Below are 20785 nucleotides of genomic sequence, written 5' to 3'. Positions count from 1 at the left end.
CCAGTGCTACTAATTTAAAGGATTCTAGTAATAAAAAGAAGTAAAACAAGAGATGATGGTAGCTATAAGGGAAAACCTCTACTTTGTACAATGCCAAAGTAGGGATTTTCCCACATTGCTACAATGCCAAGTAGGATTTCCCGTCATAGCTACCATCATCTCTTATTTCACTATTAAAACCACAATTACTATTTTTGGTACACAACATGAACTCTTGTCATCACAGTTTAAGACCAGACCATATAAATTATTGTCATAGTCTGGCACCGCCCACCCCTTCGTAAAAAGTAAGGGTCTGGTGAAATACAAATACCAAATGGAATTCAATTAAACAACATACGTATTGCCAGATGATTCCGAACAAAAGCATTGCGTTGCCAAGGAGATTCAATGGCACGCATTAATTGGAATCTGGGCGGTAGAAAGATTTCATATTTGTATTTCACCAGACCCTTACTTTTTGCGAAAGGGCGGGCGGCGCCAGACTAAGTAGTCACGTGACTCACTAAACTTTCTCATGGACCGATGAAGATGCTCGTAGGGGTCTGGTTCCTGGAGGTGAGGTCCTGTTGTGAGGTCATCACTTGATCTGTTTCTCTTCTTGCGAGGTGGTGCCTCACTCACATGATCACTGCCACTCCTGTGCGAGCTCCCGTGCTCAGAATTAGACATAGCGGGAAAGGGTAATCATCATCTTCCAAAAAGAAAGTTTCGTTTGGCCAGACCTCCGTCTTATCAATTAGACATTATAAGCGCTTACGCTGAAATTCTGACTAAGCGCTTATAGTGTCCAATCGATAAGCGCCATGCCTGTTTGATCACCCGGTTCAGTTCTCGCGTTGTTATCCGGGTACTTACCTGGTAGTTGTTAACCGTAGTCACCAGATTCTATATACCTGAGTTACTGTTAACATGTTTTTTTTTTGTTTTTTTTTTATTATTATAGTAATTGCAGAACTCTGAAAGAGTATACGTGCAATATAGTATGTAGTTAAGTTAAGTAGTTAATTAAGTAAGCTTATAAAAAGAATTATAAATTATAATTTGTTTAAGAAATCAGTAGCAGATCTACGGAATGCTTCAAAGGAATCCAAATTAACAACTGAGTCAGGTGAACTATTCCACAATCTGACAGTAGCTGGGAAGAAACTGAATTTGTGTATATCGATTCTTGAAAAAGGTGTTTGATATCTTCTATTGTGCCCTCTAGTAACAGTGTCGATGAGAGATATCTCATAGGGTAGTTCTAGTGCGACAGAACCTTTTAAGTAATTTAGTCTCAAATCCTTTAGAAATAGGACGGTTTTATAAATAGAAGGACAGGGAATACACGAGGCCAGGAAAATCTGGGGACTGAACGGATTGTTTTGAGGTAAATTGATTGTGTCTACACGCACTTCTGTAATGTGACTGAGTTGATGTATTTTATCGTGTTTGATGGGTTGGAGAAGAATTGGACGGTTTATGACTTGGGGAATGGAACATAGATTCTATTTTGCCTGGAAATTAGCACTGTTATCACCATGATTGTCGCTGCTTTTTTGTTAAAATGAGTCTGCTACATGGAACAATATACAACGACACCATACTTGGACCACGTTCTCCCCATGGTTACCTTAGGCCCAGCAGTGGGTTCCCCTTGCAGTAAATGGTGGACGGTGTGATATTATCAACAGCAAAGAATAGCTATACAAGGGGGTGATACACAGGCATTCACTGTAGGTAGATCTGCGACCGCAGTCAAAGTCTTGACCCACCGAAATTTTACTTTGACCTGTGACTAAGAGCCTTTTTCAATCTTTGACTGGTGACCTAGCGACGATATTTCACTACTTTTCAATTGTAAATTTTCACCCTTGACCGTTAATTTGGCACAAATTTGGTGGCCTTGACCTTTAACTTAGACTTTGACTGTGGTTGCAGATCTACCTACAGTGAGTGCCTGTGTGTCACCCCCTTGTTATAGAACCATCTGTAACCACAATCTTTTTTTTAAATTGACCTAAATGTAGCTTGATCTTCTGACAATAGGGTTTCAGTCATGACTATCAAAAGTGATGTAACAAGTGGTCAGAAGACGAGTGAATTGTTGGGGTAAATTGCTTCAGACACAAATGGTTTTTGGGAAGAAAATCATCTGGTTTTTAAGGTACTTGATTATCTCTCCTTTAATCTTCCCATTGTTTGATTTGATGGTTGCTGGTTCTGCCATTGGCAGTGACAGGAACTTATGAGCCACTGAAGGGTAGTGACTATCCCGTGAACAACTAGGAAATGGAGATTTTTGTCACTGCTGCTTGCTTGCTGCTACTACTGCTTTTGAGTGGCATAGCCAAAGACAATCAGAGCCTCAGCCTTTGTTACTGCACTTCAGTCTGTCTAATCTAAAGTGCAGTTAGCCCTGGTGATGATACTCATTAAGCCCCTAGGTAGTGATTGACTCTATAATACTTGTTGCAGCTATACTGGCATATAGCAATTAGTAGCAATATTCAATGTAATAGGAACAGAAACAGCAACCTCCTGGGGCTCACTAGTTTTCCCCCCAGGACGATTTGCTGGCATTAACTCATAGTACCTGAGTAACGCACAAGTGTTCCAGTGCTGGGTCAGTTGGTAGGCATGACTGTGCTAGCGGCAGCCAAAGGCTTTGCTTTTGCCCATTTAGTTACTTCTGATGTGAATATGCCATGGGTTATTTTTCCTATGTATATCCTTGTCTCTGATTATCGGGTGGGGACCTGTAACATTAAGGCAGACCAACTGCTGCAATCTCATATGGTCTGGCTAGACTTCTTGAATGCACAGCTGAGACAAAAATTGCATCAAATAAATGCCCCTATACCATTAATGTAAAGATGGTACCAATTGTACATTGCATTGGTTGTGATAGCGTACAATTTGTTATATGTATGTGAGAGAGGGAGCTCACATGCAGATCACCAGATACATAAACACGTATACACAAATAATATTATTTATCCTATTACATATGGATCTGTATGGGTGTAGTATAATGTGTGCGTGCGCGCGTGTGTGTGTGTGTTAGAGCTGCCAGAATGCAAACATTCATGCAGTTTCCAACGTTACATGGTGATATACACATTTGGAGCAGTGGGGCTTAATCTAACAGACCTACTCAAAGACAACTAAAAACTAATTTGACTTCTGAGCAAATACTCAGTATATAAATGTAAAGCAAACTCATACATGGATCATATTGAACTCTGCATTTGCTTGAGAAATCTTATCACCATTGAACGTTTATTATAAATAGAAATTAAAGTATGCTGCGGAAAAACAGTCGGACGTTTGATGCATATATTACTACTTGGGATCAACAAGAGGCTACTAAATACATGTATATATAACAGGGGGTCAGAATCTTGACATCACAACACTGTTGAATACAGACTAGCTGGTGACTTGATCCCAAGCAACATGTAATTTAGTCAAGTGCCTAAGGAGCCACACAGTGGAATTCTTGCTGCATTTAGAGCTGTGCGGGTAAGACAGTTGCATCACTAGTCTGGGTAGTACCTCCACCACCTCTATCCAGATCCCAGGCTAGGTGGCTCCTTAGGGACTTGACTAAGTTTGACTAAATGACAAGTTGCTTGGAATCAACTCACCAGCTGGTCTGGGGGTTGTGATGTCAAGATTCTAACTCTCTGCTATGCTTACTTGTTTTTGGTAGCCTTCTTGTTGGTTCCGAGTAGACTGTCTGACCGTTTTAAGCAAATACTGACTCACAATAAGGCTGAGATTCAGGTGGGACTCTTCACCTGTGAGTCATGGGACAGCCTCCTCATAGCACCTGAGTAGCAAATTAGTGTCCCAGTGCTTGTTCACTGGGAAGGCATGCATGACCACGCTAAAGGCTTTGGCTTATTTGCTTTGTGTGTGTGTGTGTTTTGTGTCCTGGTATCTTGCATAGTGGGTCCAGGCCAGGGTTTCATTTAGGAAAAGGGGGACACTCATTCATTTAGGGGAAGGAGAACCCTCACCTATTGACAAATCCTTGGTCCCTTTAAATTTTAAGCAATAGTTTAAATGAAAATGCATCAGGAACAGTAATAACCTGAGAATACACTAGAACCAATCTAAGAGACTCTAAAATACACTGAATGAGCTTGTCATTCTCAGGTACCTGAGCATGCACTAGGATTAATCTAAAATGTCTAAAACACAAAATTTCCTGAATGGGCTGTCATTCTCAGGTTACTGAGAATACACAAGAATTTCTTGGAGGGCATGTCATTCATACCTGAGAATGTGCTGCGTGTATATTTTGTAGGTATCATTACTTGTACATGTTCCGTGTTTACAAGATTTATTGTAGTGTGTGCTGCAATGATGGGACAAATGTATGGGATAGCCTTTATGACCAGTTAACCTACTACAGTGTGTGGTTAGACAAAAGTGTTAGCCATTTTACTATTATTCGTATACATACAGGTAGACAGGTTTTTCAAAACTCTCCAGTTTCTACATATTTATGTAATCCTCCATATTGATACATAAAGATTGAATCATCCCACCATGAGCAATGATATGACAAGCATTTGGCAATGTGGTGACTTGTAATGTAGCTGAACGGTTAGCTTTATACATTTGATATGGCGATGTAAGATATACATATAACCATGGTGACCATATTATCCATCATCAGTGATGTTTACAATGTATAATAGTGTATGGAATCTGAAGAATTAAAAGTCTGAAAGCATGTAGCAATGCTACTAAGGGAACTTGTAGACCCCACATTGCTACTCAAATCATTTATTTTTCAATGGCTTTTTATGCAGTTGTGTTGACAAAGCATCTGATAATAATACTAGAGCCATGGCAACCATTACCGTGCATGCTCATATAAGCACCTTTATGTCATTAGTTAACTAACAACTAACAATGATTTTGTTCTGAAGGCATAAAGTAGTATCTGGGACAAAACCAGAAGCTTCAGAACCTTTAAAGGTTTTGTAACATCTTGTTCCTCCAAAACTTTGTAACCATGGATGTTTATCAGTCAAAAAGCCAGGTGTTCCTAGAAGCATGCAACTATTGTTGATATATTGAATATAGAGACATATGCATATATTATGTATACTCTCAGCTTTGTGTGTGTGCGTGTGCGTGTGAGTGTGTGCGTGGGTGGGTGGGTGTGTGTGTGTGTGTGTGTGTGTGTGTGTGTGTGTGTGTGTGTGTGTGTGTGTGTGTGTGTGTGTGTGTGTGTGTAAGAGAGAGAGAGAAACCTGTTAATCAGGACACTTGATAATCAGGACACTACTGATTGGTCCCAAGGTGTCCATAGGTTTCACTGTTATGTATGTACGTACATATGTATGTACGTACGTATGTATGTACTAGAGGTGTGCGATTATCTAGATATATTCGATTATCGAGATATCATAAAACTTATCGAGATAAGGATGATAGGTTTATTAATCTAGATGATAGTAATCTTCCATAAATTATTTGTATACCTGATGGTGTAGGCACCTCCTGTGGGCTCCAACTCTCCTACCACTTGGGAATAGTGTTAAGACTAACATTTTTCACTTTTTATAGTCTTCAAATTGCAATTTACTTACTTTAGTAGTTACAATATTAGTAGTTTACTAAAATATATATAATCGTTTCAGTTATCGAGATGTTAGATAAACGAGATAAGTTTAAGGGAAATATCGAGATATGTCTAAATTAGTCATCGCACACCTCTAGTATGTACGTATGCATGTATATGTATGTACGTATGTGCATACTGTACATACACATGTACACGACATACGTATGTATGTATGTTATGTATGTGTGTATATATGGGAAATAAATGCCAACAGTCCATGTCTCACACAATGGGTGAAAGTTCAGGTGGGACTTTGAGTACCCACACCTTCACCCGTGAGACATGCTACAGCCCCATGCGGGTTACTAGTCCTGCCCCAGGAGGATTTGCCAGTGATGACTCATGTAGGTGTTACTGCACTAGTGGCAGCTTAAGGCTTTTCACTTTGCTTTGTGTGTGTGTGAGTGTGTGCGGGGCCCCCCATGCATACACTTCATACATTACATACACAACATACTGATCTGGAACAGGCTGAAGAAGCTCAGGTGCCTGCCATTGTCCGTAGCCAACCTCCCACCATGAATGAGGTCCACCTAGCCAGAATGAAAAGGCTTGTAAATCTAGGTTACTCAGCGTTCCTTGGCTAGGTGGGCGTGATGTGTCTCGTGGGGGATGGGGGCTGGGATTAAGAGGATCCCAGGACAGGCAGTGAAAGGTGTGTGTAGCATATGTAGTACACTGTAGTGTGTGAGTGTGCATGGTGTGAGGGTTAGCTTATGTTTTCAATGCTGGTATGTGTGCATACATACTGTACTATAGATGCATACATACCTGGAGACATGGTGTAAACTGTGGAAGCAAATGCCTAATTGATCTTGGATGTAGGGTTCCATAGCCTCTATTTACATGAAACTATGACAGTCCTTATGCATGTTACCATAGTTCTGTGCAGTCTCAAGTGCCTTAGTGTTACACAGGTGTCCCAGTGCTGGTTCTGCTCAAACTAGGGTTTCTTTGTACTTGAGACTCATTAATGTGATACTGAGATGGGTGCATAGTTAGTGAATCTTCATTGTACTACACAGACAAAGGTTCATCATATCCACGTCCAAGTATGCTGTAAACTTATCAAGTCTCAAGTCATATGTATTGTATTTCACAGAAGAATTATTTGACTATTGTTTCATTGTGATGATGTCTCCGCTGATAGTTAACAGCTAAACACTATCCAATCGTTCAGTATTATTGGGTGATCTCTTGTTACATGACCCATCTAATTGTGTTGTTGTTTGGTTGTGTTGCTAGGGATGGTTGTCAAGCACTGAAGGAGTATGTTGCTATGGCAAAGAAGGAGCTACCAGAGCCGGACTCTTCCCAGTGGATGTCAAGAATGGTAAGTATGTCTCGTATCTGAGTAGTGAATGTGTTGGAGGTATGGTGAATTCTCAAATTGTTGCTCTCTAGGGATATATAATGTAGCTCAATATCTTTTAAAGTCAACCGTTATTTACTAAGAATAATGGTACTGCAGTGTTCTTAATGAAAAAGTTCCACTGCAGTATCCACAAATACCCATGTGATATTGAGTACCTTGTGGTGTTCACTTGGTGGCTGAGAACTTATTAACATACTCAAGTCCATTTTTGGAAACTTTTCATCCCGGCTACTACCCTCTATGTTTCACTCCCCTTCGTGATTTACTCACTTATATCACACAGATTTAAGTTTAATTTAATAGAAGGAAAGCTTCAATCTTGCCATTTATGGCACTGCACAGATTTAATTGTTAGAAGCTATGATCATACTAGACATTATATTGTTCATTCATAGTCCAAGGGTTAATTTTGGGCACAATACCCTCTACAGATAAAACAGTAGTTTATATGGATGGGACCAGCTGCAGCTGCAAAGGCTTGCGTACAAGTCGTTTTATCAATATTGAGGGTTAACTTAAGGTGAGCCTTATTGCTACAGAAAGGGTCATCTGCAGGAAATGAGTATTGTAACAGACATTATCAACAATCGACAAGTGGGTGTGTCTCCATGTAAGTCTACAGACAGCTACAGAGACCGTAAGTGGGCTGTCTTGATGCCAGACTAGTTACCTACCATACGCAAGAAAAATTTTGACGAATCGATTTAATTTGTCAAATTTAAATCCATCAAATGCCCTTAAGCGCCTTTAAAGATACAAGTTTTATCTACATCAACATTTATTTCGTCATATCTGCTGAAGTGTAAATTCGTCAAATTTTACTTGCGTCGAAATTTCCTTGCATACGGTATAAGCAGCAGCAGCAGCACTCAATCCCTATAAATGGGAATGATGCCGTGCATGCCCACAGACAGCAGCATTCAATCCCAATAAAATAATAGACATGGATCTATAATCCTGACAAATACCAAAACAAATTCTCAAATGATGGGCGTGGCTCCATGTAAGTTTCTTCAGTGTGTACATGTATTTCCATCAATAAAATTGAGCTTGTAAATTTATGAACATGTGATCCCATCTGGGTCAGACCCAGATATTTAATAAAGTGGACAAGACCTGGACTAAATGCAACCCAAATGACCAGGATAATCTGGATGACCCGACCCACTTACAACACTGGCACATATGTATGATAAGGTTGCTAACTATAGGTAATGGTTAGTACACTACTAACTATAGGTAGTGGTTACTAGGTACACTACTAACTATAGGTAGTGGTTACTAGGTACACTACTAACTATAGGTAGTGGTTACTAGGTACACTACTAACTATAGGTAGTGGTTACTAGGTACACTACTAACTATAGGTAGTGGTTACTAGGTACACTACTAACTATAGGTAGTGGTTACTAGGTACACTACTAACTATAGGTAGTGGTTACTAGGTACACTACTAACTATAGGTAGTGGTTACTAGGTACACTACTAACTATAGGTAATGGTTACTAGGTACACTACTAACTATAGGTAGTGGTTACTAGGTACACTACTAACTATAGGTAGTGGTTACTAGGTACACTACTAACTATAGGTAGTGGTTACTAGGTACACTACTAACTATAGGTAGTGGTTACTAGGTACACTACTAACTATAGGTAGTGGTTACTAGGTACACTACTAACTATATGTAATGGTTACTAGGTACACTACTAACTATAGGTAGTGGTTACTAGGTACACTACTAACTATAGGTAGTGGTTACTAGGTACACTACTAACTATAGGTAGTGGTTACTAGGTACACTACTAACTATAGGTATGGTTACTAGGTACACTACTAACTATAGGTAGTGGTTACTAGGTACACTACTAACTATAGGTAGTGGTTACTAGGTACACTACTAACTATATGTAATGGTTACTAGGTACACTACTAACTATAGGTAGTGGTTACTAGGTACACTACTAACTATAGGTAGTGGTTACTAGGTACACTACTAACTATAGGTATGGTTACTAGGTACACTACTAACTATAGGTAGTGGTTACTAGGTACACTACTAACTATAGGTAGTGGTTACTAGGTACACTACTAACTATAGGTAGTGGTTACTAGGTACACTACTAACTATAGGTAGTGGTTACTAGGTACACTACTAACTATAGGTATGGTTACTAGGTACACTACTAACTATAGGTAGTGGTTACTAGGTACACTACTAACTATAGGTAGTGGTTACTAGGTACACTACTAACTATAGGTAGTGGTTACTAGGTACACTACTAACTATAGGTAGTGGTTACTAGGTACACTACTAACTATAGGTAGTGGTTACTAGGTACACTACTAACTATAGGTAGTGGTTACTAGGTACACTACTAACTATAGGTAGTGGTTACTAGGTACACTACTAACTATAGGTAGTGGTTACTAGGTACACTACTAACTATAGGTAGTGGCCATGGTTACTAGGTACACTACTAACTATAGGTAGTGGTTACTAGGTACACTACTAACTATAGGTAGTGGTTACTAGGTACACTACTAACTATAGGTAGTGGTTACTAGGTACACTACTAGCTATAGGTAGTGGTTACTAGGTACACTACTAACTATAGGTAATGGTTACTAGGTACACTACTAACTATAGGTATGGTTACTAGGTACACTACTAACTATAGGTAGTGGTTACTAGGTACACTACTAACTATAGGTATGGTTACTAGGTACACTACTAACTATAGGTAGTGGCCATGGTTACTAGGTACACTACTAACTATAGGTAGTGGTTACTAGGTACACTACTAACTATAGGTAGTGGTTACTAGGTACACTACTAACTATAGGTAGTGGTTACTAGGTACACTACTAGCTATAGGTAGTGGTTACTAGGTACACTACTAACTATAGGTAATGGTTACTAGGTACACTACTAACTATAGGTAGTGATTACTAGGTACACTACTAACTATAGGTAGTGGTTACTAGGTACACTACTAACTATAGGTATGGTTACTAGGTACACTACTAACTATAGGTAGTGGTTACTAGGTACACTACTAACTATAGGTATGGTTACTAGGTACACTACTAACTATAGGTAGTGGTTACTAGGTACACTACTAACTATAGGTAGTGGTTACTAGGTACACTACTAACTTTAAGTTTCTGATAATAGTGCATAGGTACACATACCTCATTCTGATTAGAATATTATGATTGTGGGGACATAATGTTTAATTAAAAAATCACATGCCTTTTCGTTTTTATACAGACCCATGTTGTGTTACTAAGGATTCTGACAATCACCTCCTGGCTCTGGTAGCTAGGATGTTCTGCAAAGTTTAGTATGCTGCTACATACAATGTATTTCTCTACACAGAAGAGGATGGTTCATGTTACAGTAACTGCTACAAAGAATAACTGCAAGGACATTTATAGAGTCCTTTACATGTATACTGTATGCGAATTTTATGACATCACGATGCATGTATTTATTGAGTTTTTTAAGTGCATGATACTAATGTCATTATGCATGTATGTAGTATGTGTGGGGGTTAGTTTGAAATGGCATAAGCCATTCCATGTCCATATTCATTTGGTACATTCAGGGAAAATATATATGTGTTACAAATCACCACATTTTATTATGACCCATGAGATTATGCACTGCACAAGCTGATCATGACACAGCTACTTTATACAGTTTGCAATGGCCAAGCACAAACAGTAAGTGTTCTTGTATTTTGTTAACAATATAGTACTCTGAATAGTAATACTGCTTGTTTTGAACAGTTGCTTAGTACAATTAGTAGCTAGTATGTATATGACTGAGGATATATCTGACCGAATTAGCATAGAGACTTTCTGATCATGTCCTTGTATACCATATCATTGTGAAATTTCTATATACCTATTTGTACACGTAGTTCATGACTGATCATGTCTAACTTTCAAACAAATACCAGTACTGTGTAGAGGGTAGTTTGTAATTATAATGAATGCTTGAGCAATAGTATAAGTTTAGTTTGTGTGTGGAAGAATATCTAAAGAGATTGATTTGCATTTTTCTCCTACATACAGTAACACGCAATTGCCGTTCTTTCCTACCATATCACACACACAGCACACCAATAAACACAACCACTGGACAGACATTGCCGCTCATACGCACAAAATTTAATAGCATGATTATTATAGGTTATAAAAATTCATTATACTATTTACAAGTAACAGGCCTGAGTGTGGCAGCAGTGAGAGAGGTCCACCAATTAAGAAGTGGCAGGCAACCAGAAAAACTTTATGGAGCCATCACATAATGCAATATTATCTAATAAAACATACATGTACCGCTAGCTACTTATTGGAGTGCCCATTAATGTATAATACATAACTTAGGCGGCTGAAAATATTATTGTAATGACATAAAAAGTTTATGGCTCATAAAAATTTGAAAGTAGCTATGCAGCAAATTAATGTGCTCATGGCCACATGTACTGTTTTTGTTGTTCTATAAGTGAGAGGTCTCTATATTATTATATTACTGCTATATCTAATGCTTTCCATGCACCCCGGCTGCTATGTAAAGTATTACAGACTATCACAGTGTGTAGAACTGTCATACAAACAGGAGTTATATAACTATTTCTCACAGTTCTAACAACCACGCAATTGTTGGTTTTCAAAGTGGGAATCTACACGCAGCATGCCAATGTGCATGTACTCTGCATGGCAATGGAATTCGGTCCCTGTATCCATGGTACATGCATGTCCCCCTCACTGTAACATCCATGCTCCATGATGCATGCACTTCACATTCATGTAAAACTCATGTTACAGTAATGATGCATGGAGTTAGCTGGCCAGGGATAAAGCAACTGCTCTACATCACACTGTAGTGGTAAAAAATCTTCATTACTGTACCCACAACACATAACCTATTTTGAACCCTAACCAAATGCCATAATCACATTCTACATAACCCTAGGAATTAGTAGTAAATAACAGGATTAATAAGCTGGCCTAGTATAAGAGTGTGCACGGGTGCAAAACAAGAGTCCATTAATACTCACATAAAAAGCATATGTACACACATCAGTTGTATCACATCATCACTCCACCAAACGGTTTCTCATCTTACATCTGCAGTCTTTATGCATCAACATTTGGGAAGCAACTGGCAAGTTAACAATATTATTTTAAAGTATTTTTTGTGACCAAACAATATGGTACATACAGTATGGTATAATTATAGTTGTAGGTCTACAGTACAGTACAATTCAGCATGGTATATAACAATAAATAAACCAGCATGACTAAGGTAGATACTAAATTTGCAGTTTAGGTGATGATTCCCTTGTTGAGCTCGAGCATGCACTGTCATAGCAATGATTCCTACTATGTATAGCTTGTAATCCCATGCACCATGTTCAAGGTTAACAGATGGTGAGGCTACAAAATAAGTGCATATCAAAAGTATTTGTCTCACCACTGTAATTCACTTTACAATAGAACCTTATTTGCTGGATGATGTGGGCAAAAGTTACCCACAAATTAATTGCCAAGGCCACAGGCTGGGGTAATTAATCGTGGGTAGCCAAGCCCACATTGTCTGAGGAGCTAAATGCAGTGTGCGAAATAACGTCCGGACACCGGACAATTTCCGGTCAATTGCACTAGGTGTCAGGTCATCATTGAATTTGTCCGGAAATAATGTCCTTTCAAAGTTTATAGTGTTAGCATTGGGCTAGGAGGGAGGCCAGACATGATGGTATTGACATGTAATTAAGTTATTTGCTTTTGGTTTGTACTGACCATAAGGGTATGCCCAAGATGTACTCTGAGGTTAACAGTTTACTATGTTGTGCCAGCCTACTTGTCTCAGTCACCTGTACTGCAGTAGTAAAATGTATTTATAACCTGATTACAGTTAGTAGCATTTACTTGTGGTATCCATGATCACCTATACAACCAGTTTTTAAGCTAGAATGAACAAGACATCAGTGCATCTATTTATATTAGGGATAGAGCCATTATATATTCTAAGCCATGGCAGCTGCCAGCATAAGCAAAGTTTGACCACATAGCTATATCATTCCAAGGCAAGCCCTGACTGAAGTCCTTATGGTTCCTTTCCTACAAAGGCCCAATTTATTGCATAGAAGCCCTTTCATGTGGCCAGTAGCTACCTTTAAAATGCTGTACTATCAGTATCAGTGAGTGGTTGACAAGTAATCAGCTGTACAGTACATTGGTGGCCCCAGTGTTTGATACAAACATACAAGTGGTAGAAACATAGGAAAGGAGAAACAATAGAAGTTAAAATGTCCAGTCAAATTGCTTAATGTCCACTCAAGTTTTGCAATGCCCTGACAGTACGACAGGACATGTCTGAAAAGTTATTTCGCACACTGTAAATGGCATAGAAACCGATGTTCGCTAGCTCTAGAAAATTTTCCTGAGCAAAGTGGATACAGAAAGAGCAAAAGTAAGTGGAAAAACTGTGGCTGCTATATTGATATTTGCCTGATGTACCAGTTGATAGTGACAGATCAGAGCTTAGTAGGCAGTGGCAGAAAGTAAGCAAACAGTAAGGCTATTTTCCTGCTGAGTAAAGGTGGTAAAGTGAGCAAAAGAAACTGACTGCATCTAGTGCATCAATGACAATGATGTCTGTCTTGTGTAGAAATAATAAGCTAACAGTAAGAATAATTCCCTACCGAGTGAATGAGGAAAAGAAAGAGCAAAAGAAAGTGGCTATCTGTGGCTGCCTTCGAGTCTTGATAGTCAGTGTCACACCATGGCATCAGTGCATCAGCATGAGTTTCTTGTCCAGGATTTAAACAAACAGCTAGGCTATCTTGTTTATGGCTTTGTTAATTTTCATTGGATAAACATAGTGAACAACCACAACTAGACCACAGGCTGCATTTACTAACCTCATATAAGCATCAAAGCTAGGAAACTGAGCATAAATTTTATAATTCACTTTAATTCTTCCAGTAACCAATCATACCCAAGTCATATTTCATATTACCCTAGGTTTTACATTTTACAGGGCTTGATTTCAGTGCTATGAATAAAATGAGAATCGGTAAATTGTATGATGGATTGATGGTTGTGATTTGTGTTCTGAGTATATGGACAGTGTGAGACTCCAAAAATATTCGGCATTTTAATATCTTCTCTTGTACATAGTTAAGGTAACAGCGTCAACATTTAATCATAGACTTGTCATGTGCTTTTTCAGTAGAATATTTCATCCTATAGCTCAAAAAAAAAACAATTAACAAGGACGGGCAAAACTCATCGAGAGTTTACAGCTTATCAAATGAAGTTCATATACATACCCACGATTTAAAACTAGTACATTCATAGGCTCTATCCAGGTAAAGGAACCAATTATTTTATCATCAGTTCTAATTTTGGCTCTGTCACACTGTAAGTGGTAAGTGATCTGACCAGACTAACTGCTACTCAAGTAGTCTGCTTGGACCATACAAGATTCAAAGGTGGTAGCAGCAAATGAGCAAGCAGCAGTTTTGTTCCATCGAATGCACCACACCGGGGACTACTTATGGTAGAGGGATCTGTTAGGCATACCATAAGTTGTCTAACCAGACGTGTTGAAGGGGACCAAGTAGCTATGGTTGTGCTGTAAGACCCTATCTAGCAAATGGTCCATGGCACTGAGAACAAGCATCATGGTGATAACTGTGACAGTGCCTGGCATAGCCATATTAAACTTGTGTTCCCCCATTCCTGTCCCATCCTAGTCACAAAAAGCGCTAGTTATATATATGTCAAAACAGAAGTGCGTGTAAACAACAAATTGTACCAAAAAACTCTCCAGATTCCTGGCCTCGACCTACTCGCTAGCCTCAGTCTATTCGCCGGGCTAATTTTTTTTTTGGGCCCACTTTGACTTAGAAAATTTTTCACATTTTGTGAACTTACCGTTTTTGTTTGTTTTACGGAAAGTCAAATTGGTTTGACCAGATCTCGGACCAGATTGAATCTCGGGTTGAATTTGGCACGGAATGGCACATCAAAATCTATTCCTCAAGCGATGTTTTGAACTCTACAGACAACTACGTAGGTGAACATTTCCCTCCTCAACAAGACATGTTTTCACACCGGCAACACACGACTGTGACAAGATCGATTGAAGCCTGAATGAGTAAAGCTGGGAATGAAGGCTACTACTTGTAAGGTAGTGAGCACTGTGAAGCTGATGTACATGGTGTGACAGTTAAAATGCAATTATTTGCTTTGAGACAGCACGATTGAGTGTCTCAGTTTAGTAGATGTCAGTCATTGTATCCAGCTACTCAGTAGTTGGTATTCTGGATTCAGGGGTGTCCAATTAGAGCAGTTTGTGCTCTAATCGGACACCTCTTCATAGCCGTACTATAGTGGAACTGCTCTATTCAGACACCTCAGAATACTGCTATAGTTTGACACTGTTTGTTGCATCAGCCATCAGTGTGTAATAGAGGATTTGCACGCATGAAACAACAGTTGCTAGGCGGACATGTTTCGGGACAACTTTCTATGGCACATATTGGGTCAGAATGAAGGTAACGAGATTTATTCACTAAGCGCTGGTTATAGTGGCACTGGGAAGTGGGGCTGGTTTTGAAATAGAATATCTTATCATTGGCCTTGTGAAATAGGTGACTATGAATACTGCAACTGAACAAATCAAAGACGATCTTAGAAATGGTACAGTATTCAATTGTGTACCACCACCTGTTTGTCAACCTGTAACAATGGTAGCTGAGCACCCTACTCCTTAGGATTGTCATTTCCTCATCCTTAAATTTCGATACATTACTTACCAATTCTAACTTCTTCGCCTTTTTTAACGAGCTGGGTGGTATTTACAACACAACTCAACACTGATTTGCTTCATTACAGTCTATCAAATCCTGAGAAAGTGTTTTTCAGCCATAACACTGTCCCGAAACATTGCCCGACAGCTACGGTTGCTTAGCAATTACGATGAATTACATCACGCTGCAAGTCCTCTGTGGTTACTATCTTGATGAGTGGCACATTATAAAGGTTTACTGTAGCTATGATGGCTAGTGTAAAGTGCACAGCATAGTAAGATACCAGAGCAGCAATTGGCCAAAATTAGACCTTTCAATCTATGCAGTAGAAGCCTTTTAAACCTCAAAGCTTACTACCAGATCTTGTAAAAGTCTTTCCAAGAATGTAGCCCTGCTAAAACTCACACCCGTCCTACACATATACAAATCCTTTAAATGTGCATGCATGTATGAAGTGGGATCAGTGATTGAAATATCTGATTTAAAAAGTGATACTTTTAATTAATTAGTAGTGAATACTCAGATATAGTAGTAGCTTCTTAAGTACTTTGGTGTTTGGATAGTAAAATTAGTACTCAAGATACACATACATTTTGCCATAAGAATAATGCCATGAATAATCTGATTTGTGAAATTCAGTGCATTCCACTTGCCAGAAACATTTACATGGGTATACTTCAACAAAGTGTGTGGCATGTTTGTCAATGTGTATTGTTACAACTACTACCTACAGTGTAAAACATATCACATAGGTGTTCAGTCCTAGTTTGTTTAAATATAGACAGCTTCTAGTCAAGGATTTATATATGTGGCAAGACTGAGCCAGGAATATGAATATGCAAGGGTCTGTCACACTACAACCTATTACAGCAGCAGAGAGGTAGCTAGTCTCACTGGTGTAGATGGGAAGTTTAATCGCATGACTGAATGGTTTGGTGGTTGCTACTTTAAATGATGCATGTGCAGGTATTTTGAAAATTTAATTTTACTTCCAGAATTACAGAGTCCTGAAATCTGTGTAGTATACAATGTGGCCACTTTTGGAATGGTGTCAATAATTACTTATTTATGAGGTCATAAAGTATACCTATGTTTTTGGGACCTACTTGACATGGTCACTATAATGAGGTGGTCTTATTAATGAGGTCATGAAGTACCTTAGCTATGTTTGGGGCCAGCTTGCTGTAATGAGGTGGTCTTATTGATGAGATCATGAAGTACACCTTAGCTATGTTTGGGACCTGCTTGACATAGTCACTGTAATGAGGTGGTCTTATTGATAGGATCATGAAGGTCATCTTAACTGAGTTTGAGACCGACATTACTCACTCAACTATATTGAAGGAAGCCACTTGGTGTTTTCGCTATATTTGCATACCTGTCATGTCCACATAGAGGGGCAATGCACAAAAAGAAAAGTGAAGTGTGTATTAAAGAATTTTGCACACCCTACATTTTATAATGGAATATAAATGGAATATGACAAATCACTGCATCAACTAAGAACGACCTTGCATCACCACCCATAAAATCAAGAAAGCTCTTGGTCTGTTAATCCTTACCATATCTGAGCATGGTGAATTTCCCATGTTGCACCAAATTAAGCCACAGACTCAACTCCTGGTGGTGTCCCTCCTTTTAAGTTCCAACTTCTTGAAGGGATATTGTCAATCAATGGAAGTTTGAGGCAATAAATGGTCTGTGTGTACATACTTGACTATAGTAATGGTGTTTACAACTACTGCTATAGTGCGTATTATAAAACGCTACACAAAACTTATTAATGTATGCATTTAATAGGTACTTAACCACATATTGATTTTCTTACTTTTTAAATTGTCCAGGTAGCAAGAATTTGCCTGCAGATTTTCTCACATTTGGTAGCCTTGCATGAAAGAAGCTTTGGAAGCATATATTGCTAGAATGGAGTCCAGATTCCAGAAACTAGTGTACTTGTCCAGACTAGCTAGCTACCATATTGTGGGGTACAGAATCACTGGGTCGGACTTCATCAGAGTATTACATAGGCAAGAAATTATATACTGTATTTTAATCTACACAAAATATGGGTTGGTCAGGCCTGTGAAATAGCTAATTAAGTTTGTGAGGTCTGAGGCAAAACTTGGGCACATATACAGCAATTTAGTAGTAGTCCCAATGCATGTTGGTGAAATTGCCAGTACAATAATTCAAAATGCAATGATAGGACTTTTTGTCATTATTATTATGTTGAACTATCAATATTAACTATTATTCTCAAACCAATTTGGTAATTGATATGATAAACTGAAAGAAACATTGTCTTCAACAATGATCTAAATGGAATAGTGTGAAACCAAATTCTGTACACGTAAACATACAGTGTATGTGTTTAGGATACCACTGTATGACGTTCAAGAATGTATGTACATACCTCTACAGAAACTTGTACAGTTATATCTGCTGCTTGTTCACTACATTTTTCAACCTGATACAAACAAAGCCGACAGGGTATTTTCAACAGCTGATATGATTATTGGGTGCACCTATAATTATTAAAAATGATAAATTCAAAAACATTTGTATTGCATAAAATTACCAGGCAATAAATTTTACTTCACAAATGATTAATGGTAGGTATATAATTTAGAGCTTTTGTCTATAACCACCACAAGCTTCACTTTTGATAATAAGCAAATTTTTATCAGAGGAATGAGCAGCAAGCGGACAAATCCATTTCCACATTGCTAATGTTACTATATCCAACTCTTCTTGTCAACACCAATAACGGGTCAATGAAAGTAATGTTGAATCCACCATTGTGCCCTTCCTTAATCAAAATAGGTAGGTGACCACAATTAGGCCATACCATGCAAATTAATATTACATTTCATAAAGTTTTTATCCCTCTATAGTAGTGACCTGGCAGTTTGACAAAAATTTCAGACTAATTTATCAGAGTAAAATGGCTGCTCTATAGAGTATCTTGTAAGGCTATTTTGATAAGCACTTTCCCTTCCCATTGCTACTACACCTTGCAATAGGCTTGTTGTAATAGATTTCTATTTTAAAGACTTCCAATTGTGCAGGTTGGCAGGCAGTCATTATTAGTATTGATTTTATCGCAGTTTCTCATGTAGCTATAGCAAAAGTGAGAGTACTTCTGTTCCCATTAACCCAGTTGATGCAAATACTAGCGGAGTGATGCTAATTATCAGGACTGCCGACAGGGGGGAAACTGGAGAAATTTTCCCTGGGCCCCAGGTCCCAAAGCTACATTAACTGTAGTTATAGGGCCCCACATTCTTGATTAGCCACATGCAGACCCCCTAAATTTTCTTGGCAGCCCTGCTAATTATAATTCCACTTCACTGACATGATTAGATATTATTTCAATCAAACAAACCAACTACTAGGACTAGGGTCACAAACTTAACCCATGACATCCACGTGCAAGCCAGATAGCTACTCATGTGGTCTCAGAGCATGCAACTAACCAACAATTGCAGTTTAAACTGTCACACCACATAGACTATATTCAATTTCACAAGCCACTATTTGTGACACCATAGATATTCCACGCGCCATGGATAGGAAACATATAAGCGCCCCCGGTAACATCCTGGTTACGCGCCCCTGTTGAGTTGACATGTCGGAACAGTCACAGTGTATGGTGTCCCGTTCAGGTTACAAGGATATATTGCGTTACATATTTGACTCAGAGGAATGTCAAATTAACTCAGAGGAGAGTCGGAGTTTGAGAAGAGTGGTGCATGAATTGTGTACTGCACCAAACGATGAATTTTTGGCTTACTATGAAATGGTAAACGATGATGTACAACTAATTAAGGACAAGAAAATGCTATTTAAGGAAATGTATAAATACAGTGCAAACACATTGGATACTTACCTAAAGGGCATGCCAAAGGACGCCATTTACAACCATCCCATTCTATGGCAGGTTAGCTAGTTGACTAGCATCTAAGTGTTACTTATCTGTGACTGTTTTACTGTGTTAGATGATAGTAGAAGCAATGTTCATGGAAGGATCAGCAACTGAAGTACCAAGGACTTCTACCAGGCGAGAGCTCACAGTGGTGGAGGAAAACGCAATTTACTATGCTGCTGGTTACGTAGTAAGGAAGGTATTGAAGAAATACTGTTGGGCAGATGATGAGAGGGGAGCTGCCCTGGCAGGCATGCTTAATGGAATGATTGGAGAAGCTGCACACAGTAGCGTGGATGCTACTGATAATTATTTAGATTATGTGAAGACTTGGACAGTCGAAATTGATAGAGGGAAGCTTATCCATGTTACAAATGATACTTACACATTTTTTCGTGCCCTTGAAGAAGCAATATATGAAATGTTACAGGAAGGAATAAGCAAACATGAAGCTATCAGTCGAGTAATGGGAAACCCAGTTGTGGATTTTTACTGGAATATAATTGCTGATGACCTGAAGAGAGAATGGTCATGTCAGTTGCTTAGCGAGATCTCTACTCTATGGTTTACAATCCGTGGCTTTAGTGTTGCCAGTAAGTTACTGGAAGACTACAAACGCGGAATGAAGAAGAATATCAAAGGAACAAAAGGACTGAGAAAAGAACTTCATTGAGTGTGTACGTATAATCTAACAATTTGTACATCAGTGTCATTGACAAGAGCTTATTATAAATTCATCAAATTCTCCTTGCAACACATCTTCTCTTTGGCAATGGCCTGCACAGTGGAGACAGTTCTAAGTTGGCTCGCTTCTTTGTAATGCTGCTGCTTGAGCCAGTAACCAGTGTTTTTTGCATTAAAATAGCTTGGGTGTTTTGCATGAATTGTTGGGCTGGTGGATTGTCATTATGCTGGCCTCTTGACCTTTGGTGACCAAAGTGGCTTTCAACAGAATCTTGGTTGAAACGTTCCGACAAGATATAGCCAGAATTAGGTTGTGACAATAGGAATTTGGCCATTTC

General features: G+C 38.8%; 2 protein-coding genes and 1 long non-coding RNA gene across 10 annotated transcripts in view; 2 read left to right on the top strand and 1 right to left on the bottom strand.

Annotated features, from left to right (window-relative positions):
* Positions 1–20785, bottom strand: part of LOC136267292 (cyclin-D-binding Myb-like transcription factor 1) — a 45496-nt gene that overhangs the window by 19969 nt on the left and 4742 nt on the right. For 2 of the 6 annotated variants that reach the window (XR_010706608.1, XR_010706609.1), the window contains exon 1: positions 507–891. Coding sequence is in view for 1 of the 6 variants with exons in the window: in XM_066062383.1 (XP_065918455.1) it covers positions 507–672 (166 nt within the window). In the remaining 5 variants the exon portion in view is untranslated. Of the gene's footprint in view, positions 1–506; positions 892–12076; positions 12181–14841; positions 14917–20785 lie in introns of those variants that run through there. The other 4 variants (XR_010706612.1, XR_010706611.1, XR_010706610.1 and 1 more) reach the window with 4 other exon arrangements.
* Positions 510–10508, top strand: LOC136267295 (uncharacterized). Of its 2 annotated transcripts, XR_010706615.1 has the most exons (5): positions 510–558; positions 1316–1372; positions 6577–6681; positions 6732–6962; positions 10279–10508. It is a non-coding gene; the product is annotated as an uncharacterized lncRNA (long non-coding RNA). The 2 variants fall into 2 exon arrangements; XR_010706614.1 differs by lacking the exons at positions 510–558; positions 1316–1372 and having other exon boundaries at positions 5207–6681.
* Positions 14984–20535, top strand: LOC136267006 (uncharacterized). 2 transcript variants are annotated; one of them, XM_066062061.1, is made up of 3 exons: positions 14984–15216; positions 19390–19778; positions 19837–20535. In XM_066062061.1, exons 2-3 carry the CDS (start codon positions 19467–19469, stop codon positions 20434–20436), a joined length of 912 nt encoding a protein of 303 aa, XP_065918133.1. In that variant the 5' UTR covers positions 14984–15216; positions 19390–19466; the 3' UTR covers positions 20437–20535. The 2 variants fall into 2 exon arrangements, with proteins under 2 accessions (XP_065918133.1, XP_065918132.1); XM_066062060.1 differs by having other exon boundaries at positions 14984–19778.

This window comes from Dysidea avara, chromosome 9 (assembly GCF_963678975.1).
Source record: "Dysidea avara chromosome 9, odDysAvar1.4, whole genome shotgun sequence".
Lineage (NCBI taxonomy): Eukaryota > Metazoa > Porifera > Demospongiae > Dictyoceratida > Dysideidae > Dysidea > Dysidea avara.
Note: the sequence above shows the minus strand (reverse complement) of the source record. Positions and strands in the feature narration are given on the sequence as shown.